Here is a 17,749-nt window from a genome sequence, read left to right as displayed (position 1 = left end):
ACAGAGGCAGAGACACAGGCAGCGGGAGAAGCAGACTCCCTGCAGGGAGCCCAATGTGGGACGAAATCCCGGGTCTCCAGGATCATGCCCTGGGCTGCAGGCGGCGCTAAACTGCTGTGCCACCAGGGCTGCCCTACTCCTTTGTTTTAAAAGCTGAGAGGTTTCAGGTTATTATTATTTTTTTAAGATTTTATTTATTTGAGAGAGCGTGAGCACAAGCAAAGGGGGAGGGAGGGGCAGAGCCGAAGGAGAGGGAGAAGCAGACTTCCCACTGAGCAGGGATCCCGATGTGGGGCCCGATCCCAGGACCCCAAGATCATGACCTGAGCCGAAGGTAGACGCTTCACCAACTCAGTCACCCAGATGCCCCTTTCACTTTTTGTTTTTAGCATGAGAGAGAACACAGAGAGAACCTAGAAACAATCATTAACTGATATAGAACTCTTAGGGAGGAAGGATTATTTACATGCCGATTGTGAATCGTTTAAAATGGTAGATCCAGTGTGAGATCTTTGTTTATTCATTGCTTTTGCAGATCTTACGTATTTATTGTGGACTTTTTAATGTATTGCCTGGTACCTTTGCTGGAGGGATTACATGGGGAATGGAAATAGATCCCCTCTCCTGATTGTCTTACAATTTTTGAATTCCACAAAGATAAATGTCTAAAGATGTAGCCAGTTTAGTTAATTGTATTCAGAAATAAGGCTGTTTTCCATTACCAACCAGAAGTTAAAGAATATGGACTCATTTCAGTGTTTAAATATTTGCTCAGTTAATTATTCCCCAGAGCAACTATAAAGCATTAATGCAAAACTGTAACACGGAGTAATGCAAGACTCTAAAATGGGGCCAATGAAGTCACTGTGTGTACCAACTAAAAGATATTGCTGATTTAAAATAGCACATTTTGAGGAGATTGCACCGTCTCCATCACTTCAAGTCCAGTTCACCAATTGTGTGCTGTGTGACTTACAGGGGATGGGCGTTTTTCTAGAGATGGGGGGTGCAGGTCATGTCCTTCAGTGTCTCCCTGCCAGAAAGAGAGGGACAGACAGAATTAGCAGGTGTGAGTGGACACACCGTAAGGGCTAGAAACATGACGTCAACAGGTGCCAAGGGAGTGCTCAGGACCGACATCCGCCAGGTACAGTCCAAAAAGAAGATTCATATTTTGGTCTGAATTGACATTTATGCCCTGAAGACATTCCTGTCTTTTCTGGGTGAAACAAAGAGTTCTGTGAGTGTACCTGCTTCTTGTTGGGGGAAAATCATGAGTACAGGGGATATTCTGTTTCAGATTGGAGCAACTTCTGTTGCAGACTCCCTGCTTTCTGGTCTGGGCTTCCTTTGAGTAGCATCCGCGTTGACTGGTGGGATGTGTTGACTTTTCCTAAGTAGCCTGATGTCTGAACTGCCACGTTTAATGAACTTCTAAGCATTCCTTCTTACTAAAGAGTAGGAACAGAGAAGCCAGTGTCCTGTCAACATCATCCGTATGTAGTAAAGAAAAAAAAAACTTCCATGGGGAAGGAATACTCTATTTAAAATCACTCCTTACAATGATTACATGATTAATAAGCCTAGAGATTTTTTTTTTTCCTTTTGCATCCTGAACTGTTGGTACCTGCATTTTGACCACATGGAGCTCCAGCCCTCCGATCTAAAAGCCCTTTGTTCTTTTTAGAGAGTGATCGCCTGCCTGGAGGATGAGAAGGCGGCCCTCACCTTGGCCATGGCTGATCGGCTGCGGGAGTATCAGGAGCTTGTGCAGGTGAAGAATGGCCTCAGCCTGGAGGTGGCCACGTATCGGTAAGGATGCTGTGGGGGGACTGCCTTGGCGAAATCACCTGGAGCCTCTGGGGTCCCTGTAGCTTTGTGATAATCAAAGAGCAGACCCCTGGTGTGGCCTGGCAAGGAGTCCAGGGCCAGAAAGAGAGAGAGAAGGAAGAGCAGGGCCGCACTTAGACCACCGAGCAGATGCCCCCCACCCCACCCCACCCCACCCCACCCACGATGCAACTAGCAGAACTCACCCCCTTGCCTAGTGTTCGTGTGTTCTGGGTGCCGGGGACAAGTTTTGCTCATGTCAACACCTTGGATCCTGGGAATTAGGTACTGTGATTCCAGGGGGCGTGAGCTTTGCTCAGAGAAGTTAGGGAGCTAGAGAGTGGAGGCCAGAACTCAGACCTGGACAGGCCTGAGTCTACATGCCGGCTGCTCTGTTGCTTCAGATCCCAGGGCTCTGACTCGACTCTCCATGGGTTTGCCCTGAGTAACTGCATTTTTGCCAGAAGACGAACATTGTACTGAGGCAGCTGGCTTTGTTTGTCAAGACGATGACTTGGGTGTCGGGAGAGGGAGTGGGTGGTGGTGGTGGTGGTGGTGGTGGTGGTGGTGGTGGTGAGCAGTCCAGATGAAAAAGTCTCAAAGCCTTCAAAGGGGTTGGATGCTGGGTTGGGCAGAGAAGGCAGTCCCGAGTCCCTGGAGCCGCCTGTGGGCCAGAAAGCAGTGCTTCTCCTTGGCAGTGTCCGTCCTGCCTCCGGGGATTAAGCAGTCTTTGGTTGGGGTGGGGCTCCTTATTCCCTGCAGATTTCATGCTCAGTGAGGACTGGTACAGGGAATGGCCAGATCTCAAACACTGACAGCAGAAGGACTTTTGAGACACCCAGATTCCCCACTTTGTGAGGATAGTAACAGCCACTAACATGATTGAGCGCTGACTGACTGCCTTTGTGGCTGTTGGCTGCCGCGGTACCCTCTCTGGTGGGTGGGTACCACTTGCGCCATTCATAGGGTGAGGGAGGGGGGCCTGGAAGCCAGGGGTCCAGGCTGGTGAGACAGCTGTGCCTCACCCACCAAAGCATGTAAAGTGGTCACAATGTCCCCTTTGTTTCCCGGAAATGTGAGAGTATAACTTAGTCGTGAGTCTGAACAAGCTATGGAAACTTTGCCTCTCGGCAGGGGAGTAGAAGACGTTATAGGAAATGCCATCTTCCGACAGCATTACTGCTAAGAGATCAGGGGAGTTGAACCTGGAGAGGATAAGAAGGGGGCTGGGTCCACTTCCTTGGTTAGGGGCGGAGCTGGGACAGAGCCCAGGCCTAGTTCAGCACTCCTATGGGCTGCCTAGGGGCCCTTTCTCATCCAATCTCAGTGGAGCTCCTGGGCCCTGCAGTCTGGCTTTTTTGGGCCATGTGCCTCTCCCTAGTCAGGGGGATGGCGTGCTCTGGAGCCTGGACAGGGCCACCCTCCTGTGAGCTACATGGATTGACACGGGGGTGGGAGGTGCCCCAAACTGGCACCATCCTAGAGCAGATGTTGGGGTTGCCCCAGAAAACCCACATCTGTGCCCGTGTTCAGTGACCTCGATGTCAGGCGACTCTTTTCCCTACAGAGGCAGTTGGATTGTCCTTGTAATGGTTCTGTAGGTGGGATACGGAGACTTTGATCTTGTGCTTCTTCTCTCTGGGATTTGAGCCCTTCTCTTCTTCCCTTTGTCTTACTCCTTGTTCTCTGTTGGGAGGAGTCAGAGGGCTTGGTGGGTATCTTGCCTGAACATCTGGGGCCTCACTCTTTGGAGAGGCAGGTCACAACCCTGCTCGTTGAGCTTTTTTTTGAGGGCACTGATGGGGAAGCCTTTGTGCTCACGTCAGCAGTCTGTCGGCAGGGACAGAGTTTATGGCTTCTGTCTGTTGCTGGCGTTGGTCTAACCCAATTAGGAATTGAGTTGGCTACCTCCTAGCCATTGAGAAGGCATCAGTATTTTCCGGAAAGTGGGTGATTGATTTCACTGTATGTCTTTCTGAAGTCCAAGTTTGCACATGGAAAATGAGGAGCCTGGCCCTGCCCAGCTACAGATGACAGGCCCAGTGCCTGGAATAGCTACAGACCTTCCCGCCTCCTAGGGCTCAGGATTTAGTCTGGGAGATGTCCACAGATATAAAAGCTATGGGAGGGGTTGCCTGAAGGGCTCACTCTTAGATTTCCACCTTCAGCTCAGCTCATCATCCCAGGGTCCTGGGATTGAGCCCCACCTTGGACTTCCTGCTCAGTGGAGACCCTCTTCTCCCTCTTCCACTCCCCCTGCTTGTGCTCTCTCATTTTCTCTCTGTTAAATAAATAAATAAGATCTTTAAAAAAAGTCATTCAGGCAGTGGAATATAACCCAGTTCTTCTTAGGCACCAAAAAGTCTAGCATCTTTATCACTGTTGAGTGTCCTGCAGAAGAGCCCTTGTCATTGCTGATGTGACTCTTCCTATATTTTGCCCTGTTGTCCAAAGGACAGGTATGAAAATTCCTACTTTTGCTCTTCTGACCCTTTCACAGGTGCCCATTTAGTCTTTATAAATCTCTACTGCTGCCTTTGAGGAATTTGACCTTCCTTTCACACCCTGCCCTAGTGTCAAGAGAGAGACTGTCAGCCTCTTGGGGTCCATGGCCCAGGGCTCCATGCAGTGTGACTCCCTGCCAGCCCTGTCCAGAGGGTCTAATGTGGCTGGCAGTGTGACTGGCATGGCCTCTCTCCTGAGATCGTGTAGATTTGCTCCACATCTTCCCCGCAGTGGCTCTGCCCCCAGCATTGCGTAGCTGATGGTCATTATGTTGACCTAGCATCTCGTGTAAGGAAAGGGGCTGTGGCTCCTCAAAGTTGGAAGCACATCCCAGTACTGCTGGAATTTGTCAGCTATGCTGAAGCCAGCTCTCAAGTGTCATGGACAATTCCAAACCCAGATAACTTGGCCCTTTCTGGTAACCTTCAGTGTGAAGAAGAAACAGTAATAACAAGATAGTATAATTTCCAACGGAAGTGTAGACTTAGAGTCTATAAGTAAACATGCAATTTAATAAAATAATGAAATTAGAACAAAGCAGACCTCGGCGTCTGAGGCTGGAGGGATCTCATCAAACCCTGCAGGCCAGTTGGTAGCCAGGGAAGACACTGGTGTCTGGCCTCACAGGCGAGTGTGAGAATGAGCCCTCTCCTCCCACACTACAGCTGATGATTGGCAGCATTCCAGGCTGGCTAACACTGAGAGACCAGGGAGAGTACAAGAGAAGGTGGCCTGGCACAGGGGACCCATGTTTGCACTCACCTGCCTGTCACCAGTGGAGTCGTGTGGGGTTGAGGGTGCTTGTCCACCACCTGTGTCATCATGAGGCTTTTCCTGGACTGTGAGTGTTTATCACACTGGCAGCCGAGTGGTTAGAGGGGAGATGCTCTGACAGGACAGGGTGAGGTTCTCAGCCGCATCTGAACCTGGCAGTCACCTAGACAGCCTGTTAAAGCATTGGCCCCTGGGCCCATTCCTAGATGTTCCAGTCAGCTTGGTGCTGAATGGGCCTAGGTGTGGTGGTTTTACAGCTCCCAGGAGGATTGTCAGGAGTGCAATGCAGATGCAGGGCCTCACTGCTGCAGGGGTCCACGGGCAGCATTGGCATTGCTGGGCATCTCAAGCCTGTGGAACTGTAGAATCTCAGGCCCATTCTGGACCTTCTGGTCAAAGCCAGCCTTCTAACAAGATGCCATGTGGTTCAACAAACACACTGCTATTTGCAGAGCAGTTCAGGAAGCATCCTGAAAGCACTAAGCCTATCTGTCTCGCAGTAGTCTAGAGATGAGGTGAATGATGGGCAGGCTTAGTGGCGTGCGACGTGCTGTGGGGGAGTGGTGGATGAGACATGCAACACGGGCTTCCAGGAAGATAATTTGGGAAGGGCTTCCAGGCAGAGGGGCCAGTCTGGGCGAGGACCTGAGCACTGAGCTAGCATGGCATCTGTGGCAATGCCAGGCATTTAGGCTTCCCGGGCAGCTCGGGGGCCTGACACGGAGGGCGGTGTGTGATGGGTGGGCAAGAGCCGCACCTGTGAAGCCAAGTGCCCTCAGGCTGCTCTAGAGACACTGGCAGGCAGGGTGCCACGCCAACTCAGAGGGGTTCACAAACCCTCCAACCAGTGTGGCTTGGCATTGAGGGTCATGTGATGTGGACAAGGCTGCTTAGACCTAAGTCACCTCCTGAACAGTAGGAAACAAATGTCTCATAAAACACACGAGTGTGAGGTTTCTAGAGATGAGAAGGGAGTTGTGAGGATCGGGGAAGGCTTCAGGAGGGAAGTGAGATTGAGCTGGGTCTTGAAGGATGGTGGAGATTTGAACAGATATGCAGGAGAAGGGGTGGTGGGGAATAGAGAGGTGGCATGTGGGGAGAAGCTGACACGGGTGGCCGAGGGAGGCCCCCTGCATAGGCTGAGCAAGGCCCTGGAGCCTGGCTGGGAGGAGTGCAGAGGTTCCTGGGTGGGAGCATGGGAGAAGGCACCGCTCAGCACACGCTCTTGTGGAGGAGACCACCAGAGGCCAGCCCTATCCATGAACTACCTGCTCGTTCCAACTTAGTTCATAATCAGAATGCGGTGAAAAACTGAGGCAGGAGTGCCCCAAACCCCTCCCTCCCACTGCCAATGCAAAGATCTGGCTCAAAGGCTGAAGATTGAGAACTTGCAGAAGCCCAGCCAGAAAATAAATAGTCTCTCCTCCCTACCCCTCCCTGCCCCCCCCAAAATAAAGATAACAGAACCCAGTCATTAGGAAGAAGCTGTTAGAAAATATAATGGAAAAAAAAAGAGACTCGAAACAAAAAAATCTAAAAACACCCAGGAATATACCAAGTCCAAAGCCCACAAACCTGCGGGCTTTGAAAACTGTGTGCTCAAGAGGCCCAGCCTGGCATTTTGATCTGGGGGACAGACAATGCATTCTCCCTCAAAATTTGAAAAAGAATTGCTTTTTTTTTTTTTTTTTTTTTTTTTTAATGTTTTGGGACTGAAATCCGTAACAGTTACTCTAAATGTCACTTGAAGAAATGGAAAGCAGGGCAAGATGATTTTTTTTCTTAAAGATTTTATTTATTTATTCATGACAGACACACAGAGGGAGAGAGGCAGAGACACAGGCAGAGGGAGAAGCAGGCTCCATGCAGGGAGCCTGACCTGGGACTCGATCCCAGGTCTCCAGGATCAGGTCCTGGGCTGAAGGCAGCGCTAAACCGCTGAGCCACCTGGGCTGCCCCAGGGCAAGATGATTTTTCAAATGGAAAGCACTGAAGGGAGTCTTGGCTGGCCAGATGCAAAAATGCAACACAGAGAAGTATTGCCTGGATTCTTTTTTGGGCAAAGTCCTTCTTAAAAGGTTAGGTCGGAAACAGCAACATCAAAACATATCCTTTGTTCCTCCGTACAGTGGGGACATGCAAACTTCCCGTTTCCTCTTTCTGTAGGGCTGGGAGCAGAAACAGTGTTTTTCACCCGGAGGAAGTCAGTATTCAGTCTCTGGATCTGGATCTGGACTGCTAATAAAGCATTAGAGCTCACTCCCCACTGCTGGCGATTCATCATCGTAGTGGTATTTCTGGGCGTTCTATTATTGTTTTAGGCCCGCCTCCACCTTCTCATGTACCTGTGCAAAGGAAAGCCCTTTTTTGGAATTTCTCAGGCTCTTGGAGAGATACATTTTATTTCGCTAAACTGGATCCGACACTTTTTTTTTTTTTTAAGATTTATTTATTCATGAGAGACACAGAGAGAGGGGCAGAGACACAGGCAGAGGGAGAAGCAGGCTCCCCGTGGGGAGCCTGATAGGGGCTCGATCCCAGGACTCTGGGATCATGACCTGAGCCAAAGGTAGACACTCAACCACTGAGCCACTCAGGTGCCCTGATCCTCCTCTTTTGAAAACTTATCACCAGGTATTAACATGGAGACTTTAGCTGGTTTATTAGGTAGAATGGCTGAAATTAGTAAAATCTTGTAGTTTCAAGGAGAGGAGACACAGAGGAGTAACCCATACGTTTGGCCTCCCCCCTCATCACTGCAGAAACCAATGGCGCTCTGACGACCGGGATTTTCGATTACCGAGTCTCATTCCCTCTTGGGGTACTTCAGTTAGCTGAATCAGCTTGCTTCTCGGGTTAGTGGAAGATGGTGGTCATGATGATTGTGACAGTTTATTGAGCCCCTACTCTGTGACAGCCACTATTGTAAGAATTTTCTAGTTAACAACCCCCACACGCCTGTGGATGCTGCCTGTTTCAGAAATGAGGAAACTGAGTCACAGGGGGTTTGAGTGGCTTGCCCAAGGTCACAGAACTAGGAAGTGGCAGGCCTAGGATTTGAATCCAGGCAACCTGACTCTGGAAGTTTCTCCATCGACCACTCCCAGTGCTTCCTTTCTCTATTTTATTAAGTAATCTTGGGCTCTCTGTTGATCATTTGATTTTTTTTTTCTTTCTTCAGTCTCTAGAACTGATGGGTAGGCTTTGATATGTGATTTAGAGCCACATACAGAAGGAATGACCAGAAGCGGCATGTGTTATCTTCCGTGTGATGCCTGTGGTATGGGACAGGGCCTTTCCAATTGGGATGGTGATGCTGGTCCTCTCTCCTGGCTTCCCCCTCCTGTACCCTTGCACCCAGCCACCAGGCCATTCAGGGTGGTCCCTGGGTGGCAGGTGGTCCCTCACCCTCTCTGGAGCTTGGGGGTCAGAGGGGCAGTTCTGAGGCTCCTCCCAGCTCCATCACCTTTCCATCCCACCACTCCCTACCTGCGTTTAGCCAGGAAGCACTTTGTCGACCATCCCAGTAGGCTCCACTGGCATCATTTCTGGAAACATCTTCCCTCTTCCCTCACTCTTGTCTACATTTATCAGGGGCGTGCCTTGTGCCCCCCAAGGTGGATTAACAGCAGCCAGGCCCTGAGGTTCCGTTAGGATAATCTATCCTGGACAGAGAACCTCATCCCACCCGGGGCCCTGCTCCGATGGCTGGTGGGGTCTATTAGGGCCTGGAGCCTGGCCAGAGGCCACATTAGAGCTCACTTATGCACTATGGATTTGTCCTGGACTCCTTAGTGAGGCCAGGGACTTGGTTTTCCTGCACATGTTTGCTTATTTTCCTGCTGAAGAGGCTGCCAACCTGTGGGGCTAAAACGTTTGCTAATAGCTCGTGATTCAGGGGGTTGGCATTTCACACAGTCACCACAGCTTGGAGGCTGTTTTCTTCCAATGCTCTCAAAATAACCAGAGAACGCTCTACCCTTTCCTTAAAGTTGCATGAGTCCATTCCTTAAAAATGTGCCTTTTGGAGCTTTTGAGGAAATTTCTGGCATCTTCTCAGCAATCTTATTTGTGCCTCTGTGAGCTGTGCTGGTGGAGGGCAGGGAACCATGTGTGTCATGAGAGGTGTCTTTAATTAAGGAGTGAATTAAATGACGGTTGCCAGGCTATGTGCTGGGTGCTAAGGTGCAGAAGGTAGCACACGCCCCTGCCTTCCAGAAGTCAACCCTCTAGAGCAGGACTGAGTTCCTCCCTGGTGGGGGAGCTTCTCTGTAGGGGGTGTTTTGGTTGAAGTCATCAAAAGATGCTAAATATGCTTGCATTAATACAGCCTGGGAAGGGGGCTGTCTACAGGATTTATTCTTTTGAAAGTTTGTACGAAATGCCGACCTCTCAGGCCTGGCAGGGAGGTCTGAGCAGCCTGCAGGAACGGGCGCCCAGGCTGCCTGGGTTCCATCTGACTCTCCTTGCTGGTGAGCTGGATGCCTCTGGCCGGGAAGCTGTCCCTGCACTACAGTCCTCTTACCTCTGGTGCCAGATGCTTTTTGTTGGCCTTGTGTGGGGGTTGCTAGAAGGGCTTCCTGAGGTAGGAGATAGGAGGGTCTGAGCCATGCTTGGTACCCAGTCTTAGCCAGGGCTGGTAACCAGCATATGAGCACACAAACTCCTCGGGGGACTGGCACCTGCTCCCAGATAACCAGAGCATCCTACTCAAGGTCCGGAACTCAGAAAAGTTTTAGAGATTTTATTTATTTGTTTATTCATTGGAGACAGAGAGAGAGCAGAGACATAGGCAGAGGGAGAAGCAGGACTTGATCCCAGCACCCCAGGATCACAACCTGAGCTGAAGGCAGATGCTCAATCACTGAGCCCCCGGGCAACCCCTCAGTCAACATTTGATGGTGGTTTGGATTTCCCCTGAGAGGAACAAAAGCATTCCTCTTTGAGGGATGAGGGAAGATAGTTCCTCTGCCCCCGCAGGGGATCTTCTTTACCCTGACTGCCCTCATCCCCTGCCCGGCCAACCCCCCACCCCCACCCCCCACCCCCTGCCCCCTGCCCTGTCACGGAGTTCTCTGCTGAGCTGGACTCCTCACAGGCACTTTCTGCCCTGGCCGTGGTGGCTCCAGCGAGAAGCCCTCTGGTACCTGAGGCTTCCTGCTGAGTGGGCTGAGGGAAGACCTGCGGTAGAACGTGGCCTTCTCACCCAGGCCTGCCCTGTACACCGCAGTGTGCCGCCTCTGCTGCTGCTGTCATCCCGGGGCACAGACCCTCACGGAGTCTGGCTTCTACCCTGAGCTTTCCTCTTATTGTATACAGACCTCAGAATTTTCTCAGCGATGGAAGCTATTTGTGTTCCTGGAACCTAAAACGCTGGGTCATGAGGATATGAGATTAGTGGGTTGGTGTCCCGTTGCTTGGCTTTTGTCCCTAGTGGAAGGGCTGGGGCTCTGGATTGGGCCCCTCATCTTCCTGAATGCACCCACGTGCACCTTGGGGTAGACTCCCACTGGCTGCCATCTCTCCTTTTTGCCTCAGACGGGCCCTCCCGTGCTGTGCTCCGCCTGCCTGCGGGGTCCTTACATGGATGGGAACCACCACGTTTGAGTCAGTGGAAATAGAACTTGGCTCTGGTTTGCCTGCACTGCCCAGTCCCTGCTGGGAACTGGTGTCCCTCCTCTGTCCCTGTGCCCAGAAGTCATGGGTAAGAGAGCCATTTCCAAGTGGGCCCTGCCTCTGGTTCCCCTTTGCCATATACACTGTAGTCTTTGGAAGTGAAGGTAGTGACTTCACACGTTGCTCTAGCAACCAAGCAACTGTTGTGCCCACGGCAGCCAGTGCCTTGGGGATTTCTCTGAGTGATGGACGCCCAGGGCTAACCTGTCCCAGCTTGCTGGGTCCTTCGGGGCCGAAGCCTGACACGCCACTCTGTCCTCAGGGCTCTGCGTTGTGCATATGAGTGACAACTTATGAAGACTCTTTGGTGTTAGGCTTGTAGATGTGGCCACAGGGATGGCCCAGTCAAGTGCTTTTTGCTGTTTTATTAGAGGAGATAACAGGATGCTTTTGTGGAGGACACAGGGTCACTGGGGTGGTGCTGGTGGAGGGGTGGCCTGAGCTCCTCCTTTTCCTCTTCTACCTGTCTGCTTTCCAGCTCTACCCTTCCCTTTCAGGGAACTCAGCGTGAAAATCACATATGCCGTCTGGCTGCCTTATTTACAAACAGATGGCAGTCCTTGCTCTGCTCCCAGTCAACCCCCAACCTGTGACTCCAGAAGGACCCCAGTGGGAGTTGTAATTATTCTGGGATCCTCGGACCTGGGGTCACCAACCCCCGACCTCCTCTCCTGGGCCCACACCTTTCTGTTTACTCCTCTTCCTGGGTTTGGAAGGGCATTCTAGAAGGGCTTGCCTCTCCAAAACTTCTGAAGCCCTCACCCCTCCTAATGTTTCTGATGAGTTTTTTTTTTTTTCTCCTTAAATTATTTTTACAGAGCCTTACTGGAAGGAGAGAGTGATCCAGAGATATTGATCTTGACTGAATGCATTGAAAACATGCCGCAAGGTAAATAGAAGAAAAGCTAATTATTTAAGATGTTTTCCGTCTGAACAGGTTCATTCCATGGTTCAATAGTGCAGCTTCCTCTGTCTGGAAGAAATTGGGCTCAGATATGATTTTTTTCAGCTACGTGTCATTTATCCCTCTCTTAAGTCCCAAATAGATTTTATTTAATGGGCCATGGTTAAATAAGAATATACATGTAAACGCATGGAAGAGTGCTTAGTAAACTCATTTATTCATCTAGCCAGGGTGGTGAGGGAGGAGCAGGGGTTGATGGGGAGGCCCAGAGGAGACACTGGATGTGTACTTGTTTATCACACCCTTTGGAGGGAACAGCCTTTACAGACTAAAGACTTATGGTTTTAACACAAGTCTGGGGAGGTATTACTTTGTGGAGCAGGGAGTCAGCACTCTGGAACTTGTTCCTCCATGAGGGGCGGAGGTGGGAACGGTTACACGGTTCGTATTACCCCAGGTTGGCCTGAGCAGCTCAGGTGGATGAATGCAACAGGTGTCCTTTGGTGCCCTGAGGTCTGTCTTGATTGAGGCCCAAAGCTAGAGAATAAAGCTCACATCCCTGTAGCTGCAGAACTGACAAATAAGCGTTCTTTAGAAAGACACTAATGGGGCCCTGGGTGGCTCAGTGGTTGAGCATCTGCCTTTGACTCGGGTTGTGATCCCGGGGTCCTGGGATTGAGTCCCGCCTCAGGCTTCCCACAGGGAGCCTGCTTCTCCCTCTGTCTCTCTCTCTGTGTCTCTCTTGAATAAATAAAATCTTAAAAACAAAAAAGATCTAAGAACCTGTAGGATAACGAGGGAGAGAGAAAGAAAGAGAGAAAGAAAGAAAACTTCTAAAGCTCCATAGTACTTAAAGCACTTTCTGGGTAAAGAAAGGCAGAGGGAATTACTTATAGTATATGCTCAGTGTATGCCTTCCTCATCAGAGTTTCAGTCTCCCGGGAGTATTATTGTATTCAAAGTCATGGCACATGGGGAATGCATGTATGTGATTCTTCTATCAGGAGGATATTTAGTTAACAGCCAGTCTGGATAGATAGATGGCAGATTTTTTTTTTTTAAACCAATACTGTCCATCTTTATTTTTCAAAATCAGCATCCCTATTCAGCACTTGACAGCTTTGAAACTTCACTGGGTTCAGAACAATAGGTTTGGTTCCCGGTGTCTGGTATCTGTGACTAGTGTGGATTTGGTCGTTGACAGTATCCAGCAAGTTTGCTTTCTGATTTGGAGGGTAAGGTTGAAAAAAGCCTTGATCTCATTCACCTGATTTCAAGGTTTACTTAGTGACATATTTTAGGGGAGGGTACAGGAATCTGCAAGTCCATAGCATCACTTCAGGGGGAGAGAGGAGGAAAGAGCTGTGGCCAGACTTGGAGACTTAGAGGAGAACCAATGGTTGAGGTCAAGACTTGCGAATCTTTTTTTTTTTTTTTTTTCAAGATTTTATTTATTTATTCATGAGAGACACAGAGACATAGGCAGAGGGAGAAGCAGGGTCCCTGTGGGGAGCCCGATGCAGGACTCGATCCCAGGGCCCCAGGATCACAGCCTGAGCCAAGGTAGGTGCTCAATCACTGAGCCACCCAGGTGCCCTGTGTTTCAGATCTTTGACCAGCTGTGATCGTGGAGCCCAGAGAGAGCCCAGTAAGAGGGTGACTGGGTGCCTCTGTTAACTTGTTTTATTCATTAACTGTTTTGTCAAGCTTCTTAAAGGATACAGAAACCTTACAGAAAGCTAAAGTTAAATTTAGCTTAGTAGTTATGGATTATGCCCAAGCAAGTAGCATTAGAGTAAAGAGGACTGAAAAAAAAAAAAAAAAAAAGAATAAGGAAGACCAGTAAATTAGGCTTTGAGCTTCCAGATAGTTCTGTGTCCTGTGCCCTATACATGCCCGTTAACTGTTCACTGAATACATGTACAGATGTGTTCCTAAATAATGAATTTATCAATGCTTGTGAATACCCTTATGTTTCTTTTGTAATACTGTCCAGAATAATGCTGGCCACTTGCCTGCAAGATGATATAGCCTGAAACCTGTCTGTCGTCTTCCGTATTTCTTGGTGAACCTGAATTAAAAACCAGATGGTTCCTACACATTCCCAGGTTGGGGAGCGGGGGGCTCATCTCCTGAGGCTTCTCTGTTTAGGCTTAGTATGTTGATCTGAAAAGAGGAATCTTCATGGAAAATGCCCTGGCTTGTTGTTTCTCCCCTGTCCTGGGATCCATCCTAAAGGGACCCCTGGCTTTGGCTGCAATGACAGGGAGACCCAGCTAGGGGAATAGGCTTTACAGGACTTGGCCAGATGGGGTGTGGTAGGCACGAGGGGACACTCTCAGGGTGGAAGGTGTGCCTGACAACCTTCTAACCCCCAGCTGCCATTCGTAAGAGCAGGTACCTTTGTGGAGTTTGGATACCTCCAAGGGTAGCAGCCTCTGTGGATGATATGGAGCCAAGCAGGAAGCCCAGTGGCCTGCCTCCCAGGATCATGGCATTAAAACAGACCATAGTGTTGGTGACTGGTCAGCTTCCTGCTCTGGCTCATTTTCCAATGAGAAGTTTGTAAAAATAGCAGTGTAAAAATAGAAGAAGTCAGGGAGCCTTAGAAAAAGTTAAAATTCTGCAGGACTCGTTGGCTCAACAATGGAAACCAACGGGAAATAACATATGAAATAGTGGAGGGACAGGCCAGTTACTGTTAAATAATCCTGGACTTTGTAATTATAAAGCTCTTCTCCATTGAAATAAGTCAAAGAAACTTAGATCAACAAAGTGGAAATAAATGTTTCCAGATCATCAAGACCTTGTGAAATTTCAGCCATGAAAACAGGCGCCCCAACCTCTCTGATGCATGTGCCCTGCTCTACGATCACACACTTGATAACATCTGTTAAGATTCATGACGTTTTGAGATCAGTAACTTGAGAAAAGTGTGGTGTCAAAGCAAGCATAGTGCTCTATTTTATTGTGGCAGCATAAAAAAAAAAAAAAAAACAAAAGAAATGATTTGGGGATTGAAAATCTCTCGTTTATAAGGCCCTTTCTGCTGTAATCTTGTGTCTTTATGACGAGGCGATAGGATTTGACCTTTGATGATGCTTTTAAGATGAAAGAAGGTAAAAAAAAATAAAAATAAAAAAATAAGATGAAAGAAGGTAACGATGACTGTCATTTTCTGCAGAGCTCAGGAGCACGCCCTATCGATACACCAACACGATGTTACAGAAGGAAAATGAAAGGAATCTGTTTGCGAGGCAGAAAGCCCTGGCGGCCAGCTTCAGCCACAGCCCAGTGCGGCGCTCTCACCTGGTGCCACAGTCCACCGTGGGAAGTGCTGCCGGAAGAGGCTTCCTAGGCTCAGAATATTCTTCCCGTACCACCAGCCGGCAGGAAACAACTTACGAAAAAGCTACCAACTCTCATGAGAAAACTGCCAAGGGTCACACCAGCTTCAGAACTTTCTCTCCCACGCGTGGTCTTTTAAGAGATACAGAAGCTCCCGTGAAAACATTCCCCGATAGGCCCAGGACTGCGGGTACGAAAGATGCCTCCACTCCTGAAGCCAAAGAGCCTGCCAATGCCCAAAAGTCCTCCCGAGAATGCCGGGATGATGTGTCAGCAGGTGCTTCCAGAAGCACCTGGTCAAGTGAGAGGACCGTCATTGTGGGACAGAAGACAGAAGCTAATGCCACGAGGGAGCAAGACAGAAACAGGCCAGGAGCTGTCCAGATGAAGCGAGAAGAGAAAATGTTCGATTCCAAGGAGAGGGCTTCAGAGGAGAGAAACCTACGGTGGGAAGAGCTGACAAAGTTAGATAAAGAAGCAAGAACGAGAGAGAGCCAGCAACTGAGAGATAAGGAGAGAGGGAAGGAGCCAGTGAAGGAAAAAAGTGCAAGAGAAAGAGAGGTGCCGATCAGTCTAGAAGTCTCCCGGGATAGCTCACCACAGGCGGCCCGGAGAACTTTGCAGACGCTGCTGCAGGAGGACGCGCGTGACGGTGTGGGGACCCAGGAGGCCCGCTCCAGGCTAGAACCCGGTGTCCCCACCAGCTCCCTGAAAGGCGAGTCCACCACCGAAACCGTGGCTGAAAACATCGTGTCCAGTATCCTGAAGCAGTTTACCCAGTCTCCGGATACAGAGGCATCTGCCACTTCTTTTCCAGACACGAAGGTCACGTACATGGACAGGAAAGAGCTCCCCGGGGACAGGAAAACTAAGACCGAGATCGTCGTGGAGTCGAGGCTGACGGAGGAGGTGGACGTTTCAGACGAAGCTGGCCTGGACTACCTTCTGAGCAAGAATGTGAAGGAGGTGGACATGAAAGGGAAGTCGGCCGAGCGGATGCTAGGAGACATAATCAACCTGGGGCTGAAGGGAAGAGAGGGGAGGGCCAAGGTGGTCAACGTGGAGATCATCGAGGAACCCATGAGCTATGTCAGTGGTGAGAAGGCAGAGTTTTCTACCCCATTCGAAGTGGAGGAGGTGGATGACATGTCTCCCGCCTCCAAGGGGCTCGTTGAGGAAGAAGAGAGTTATGGAGAAGTGGACGTCACGGTCTCTGGTCGTCAGCATAAGAAGACCAAGCGGCCTCCTGAGAATGAAACCCGAGTTGAAGAAGTCATGGAGGCCAGTGACTCGGAGGGAGGAGAACAGAGTTATTTTGTGTCAACACCAGATGAGCACCCCGGGGTGCAGGACAGGGATGAGGGCTCCGTGTATGGGCAGATCCACATCGAAGAGGAATCCACCATCAGGTACTCTTGGCAAGACGAGATTGTGCCAGGGACTCGGAGAAGGATCCAGAAGGATGCTGTGTCGGGGGAGGCAGTCGTGAAGCCAGCAGATGTCTTTGAACCCTCTCATGGGGAGGACGTGGGCTTTATTCACTGGACGGAACAGGTTAGAAGTGGTGAATTTCATGCTGAACCCACCATCATTGAGAAGGAGATCCAGATACCACCTGAGTTCCACACGTCCATCCAGGGGGCCGCCAAGGAACCCAGACGCCAGCTGGTAGAGGTGATCGGGCAGCTGGAAGAAAGCCTTCCGGAGCGCATGAAGGAGGAGCTCTCTGCCCTCACCAGAGACAGTCAGGGCGGCCCGGAGAACGTCTCCGTCGATGTAAAGAAAGTCCACACCGCTGGTGGTAGGTCCGTGACCTTGGTTGCCCAAGTCAACCTCTCGAAAACCGTGGACGCCAATCAGCTAGACCTGGAGGAGCTGAGCAGAGATGAGGCCGGGGAAATCGAGAAGGCCGTGGAGTCAGTGGTACGGGACAGCTTGGCCAGGCCGCCCGGAAGCCCGGACAGGGAGAGTGCGGCCGAGGTCCCGGCCGCTGGCCTTGGCTTCAAGCGCTGGGCCACCCAGGAACTGTACCGCCCCTCTGGGGAGGGGGACCGGGCCGGCCCGGCCTCTCCCGGCACCGAGGCCGCCGTGCCCCAGGGCCCCGTGTCAGCCACCGTGGAGGTCACCAGCCCGAGGGGCTTCGGCCAGTCACACGTGCTAGAGGATGTCAGCCGCTCTGTCAGGCGAGTCACAGTAGGCCCCGCCGGAGTCTGGAGGACGGAGCAAGTCTCTCGAGAAGGACCCACTGCGCAGGTGGTGGAGGTGAGTGGGGAAGGTGACCGACGTCAGGCAGCCGGCTTGGCCGGGGCCACCTGGTCTGGAAGGCACCCCACCCTGGGTCCTGATCAAAGACAGTGTCCAAAGAAGTCGTCTTCCAAGGGTCTGTCCCTGCCTTTCAGGAGGTGGGGGGCCCAGGAGAGCCTGGCCCCATAGAGCTTTCCACACACACACACCCACACCTCAGAGAAGCACAGGGTTTGCCTCCAGTCTCGTGATGAAAGGGATATTGTTTCTCAGAGCCCCATTTCTGGGCGGGCACAGGTGGTGATTATTCTCAAACCGAAGAGTCAGTGGGGACCCAGCCTTTTGTAAAGCAACTTCAGGTTGACCCCAGAGAGGGGATCAGTGAGCACATCGGGGCACAGCCCCGCTTCTAGACAGAAGGCAATGGGGCTTCTGAGAAGCTTCTGTGCCTCCCGAAGAGGGGTCAGG

General features: G+C 50.7%; 1 protein-coding gene across 1 annotated transcript in view; it reads left to right on the top strand.

The window, feature by feature from the left end:
* The window catches only part of SYNM (synemin), a 28,316-nt gene that overhangs the window by 7,154 nt on the left and 3,413 nt on the right, over nucleotides 1-17,749 (top strand). The window contains exons 2-4 of the mRNA XM_077869950.1: nucleotides 1,688-1,812; nucleotides 11,604-11,674; nucleotides 14,874-17,299. Of these exons, the coding sequence (XP_077726076.1) occupies nucleotides 1,688-1,812; nucleotides 11,604-11,674; nucleotides 14,874-17,299 (2,622 nt within the window). The remainder of the gene's footprint in view (nucleotides 1-1,687; nucleotides 1,813-11,603; nucleotides 11,675-14,873; nucleotides 17,300-17,749) is intronic.

Source organism: Canis aureus, chromosome 2 (genome assembly GCF_053574225.1).
Source record: "Canis aureus isolate CA01 chromosome 2, VMU_Caureus_v.1.0, whole genome shotgun sequence".
Classification (NCBI taxonomy): Eukaryota; Metazoa; Chordata; class Mammalia; order Carnivora; family Canidae; genus Canis; species Canis aureus.
Note: the sequence above shows the minus strand (reverse complement) of the source record. Positions and strands in the feature narration are given on the sequence as shown.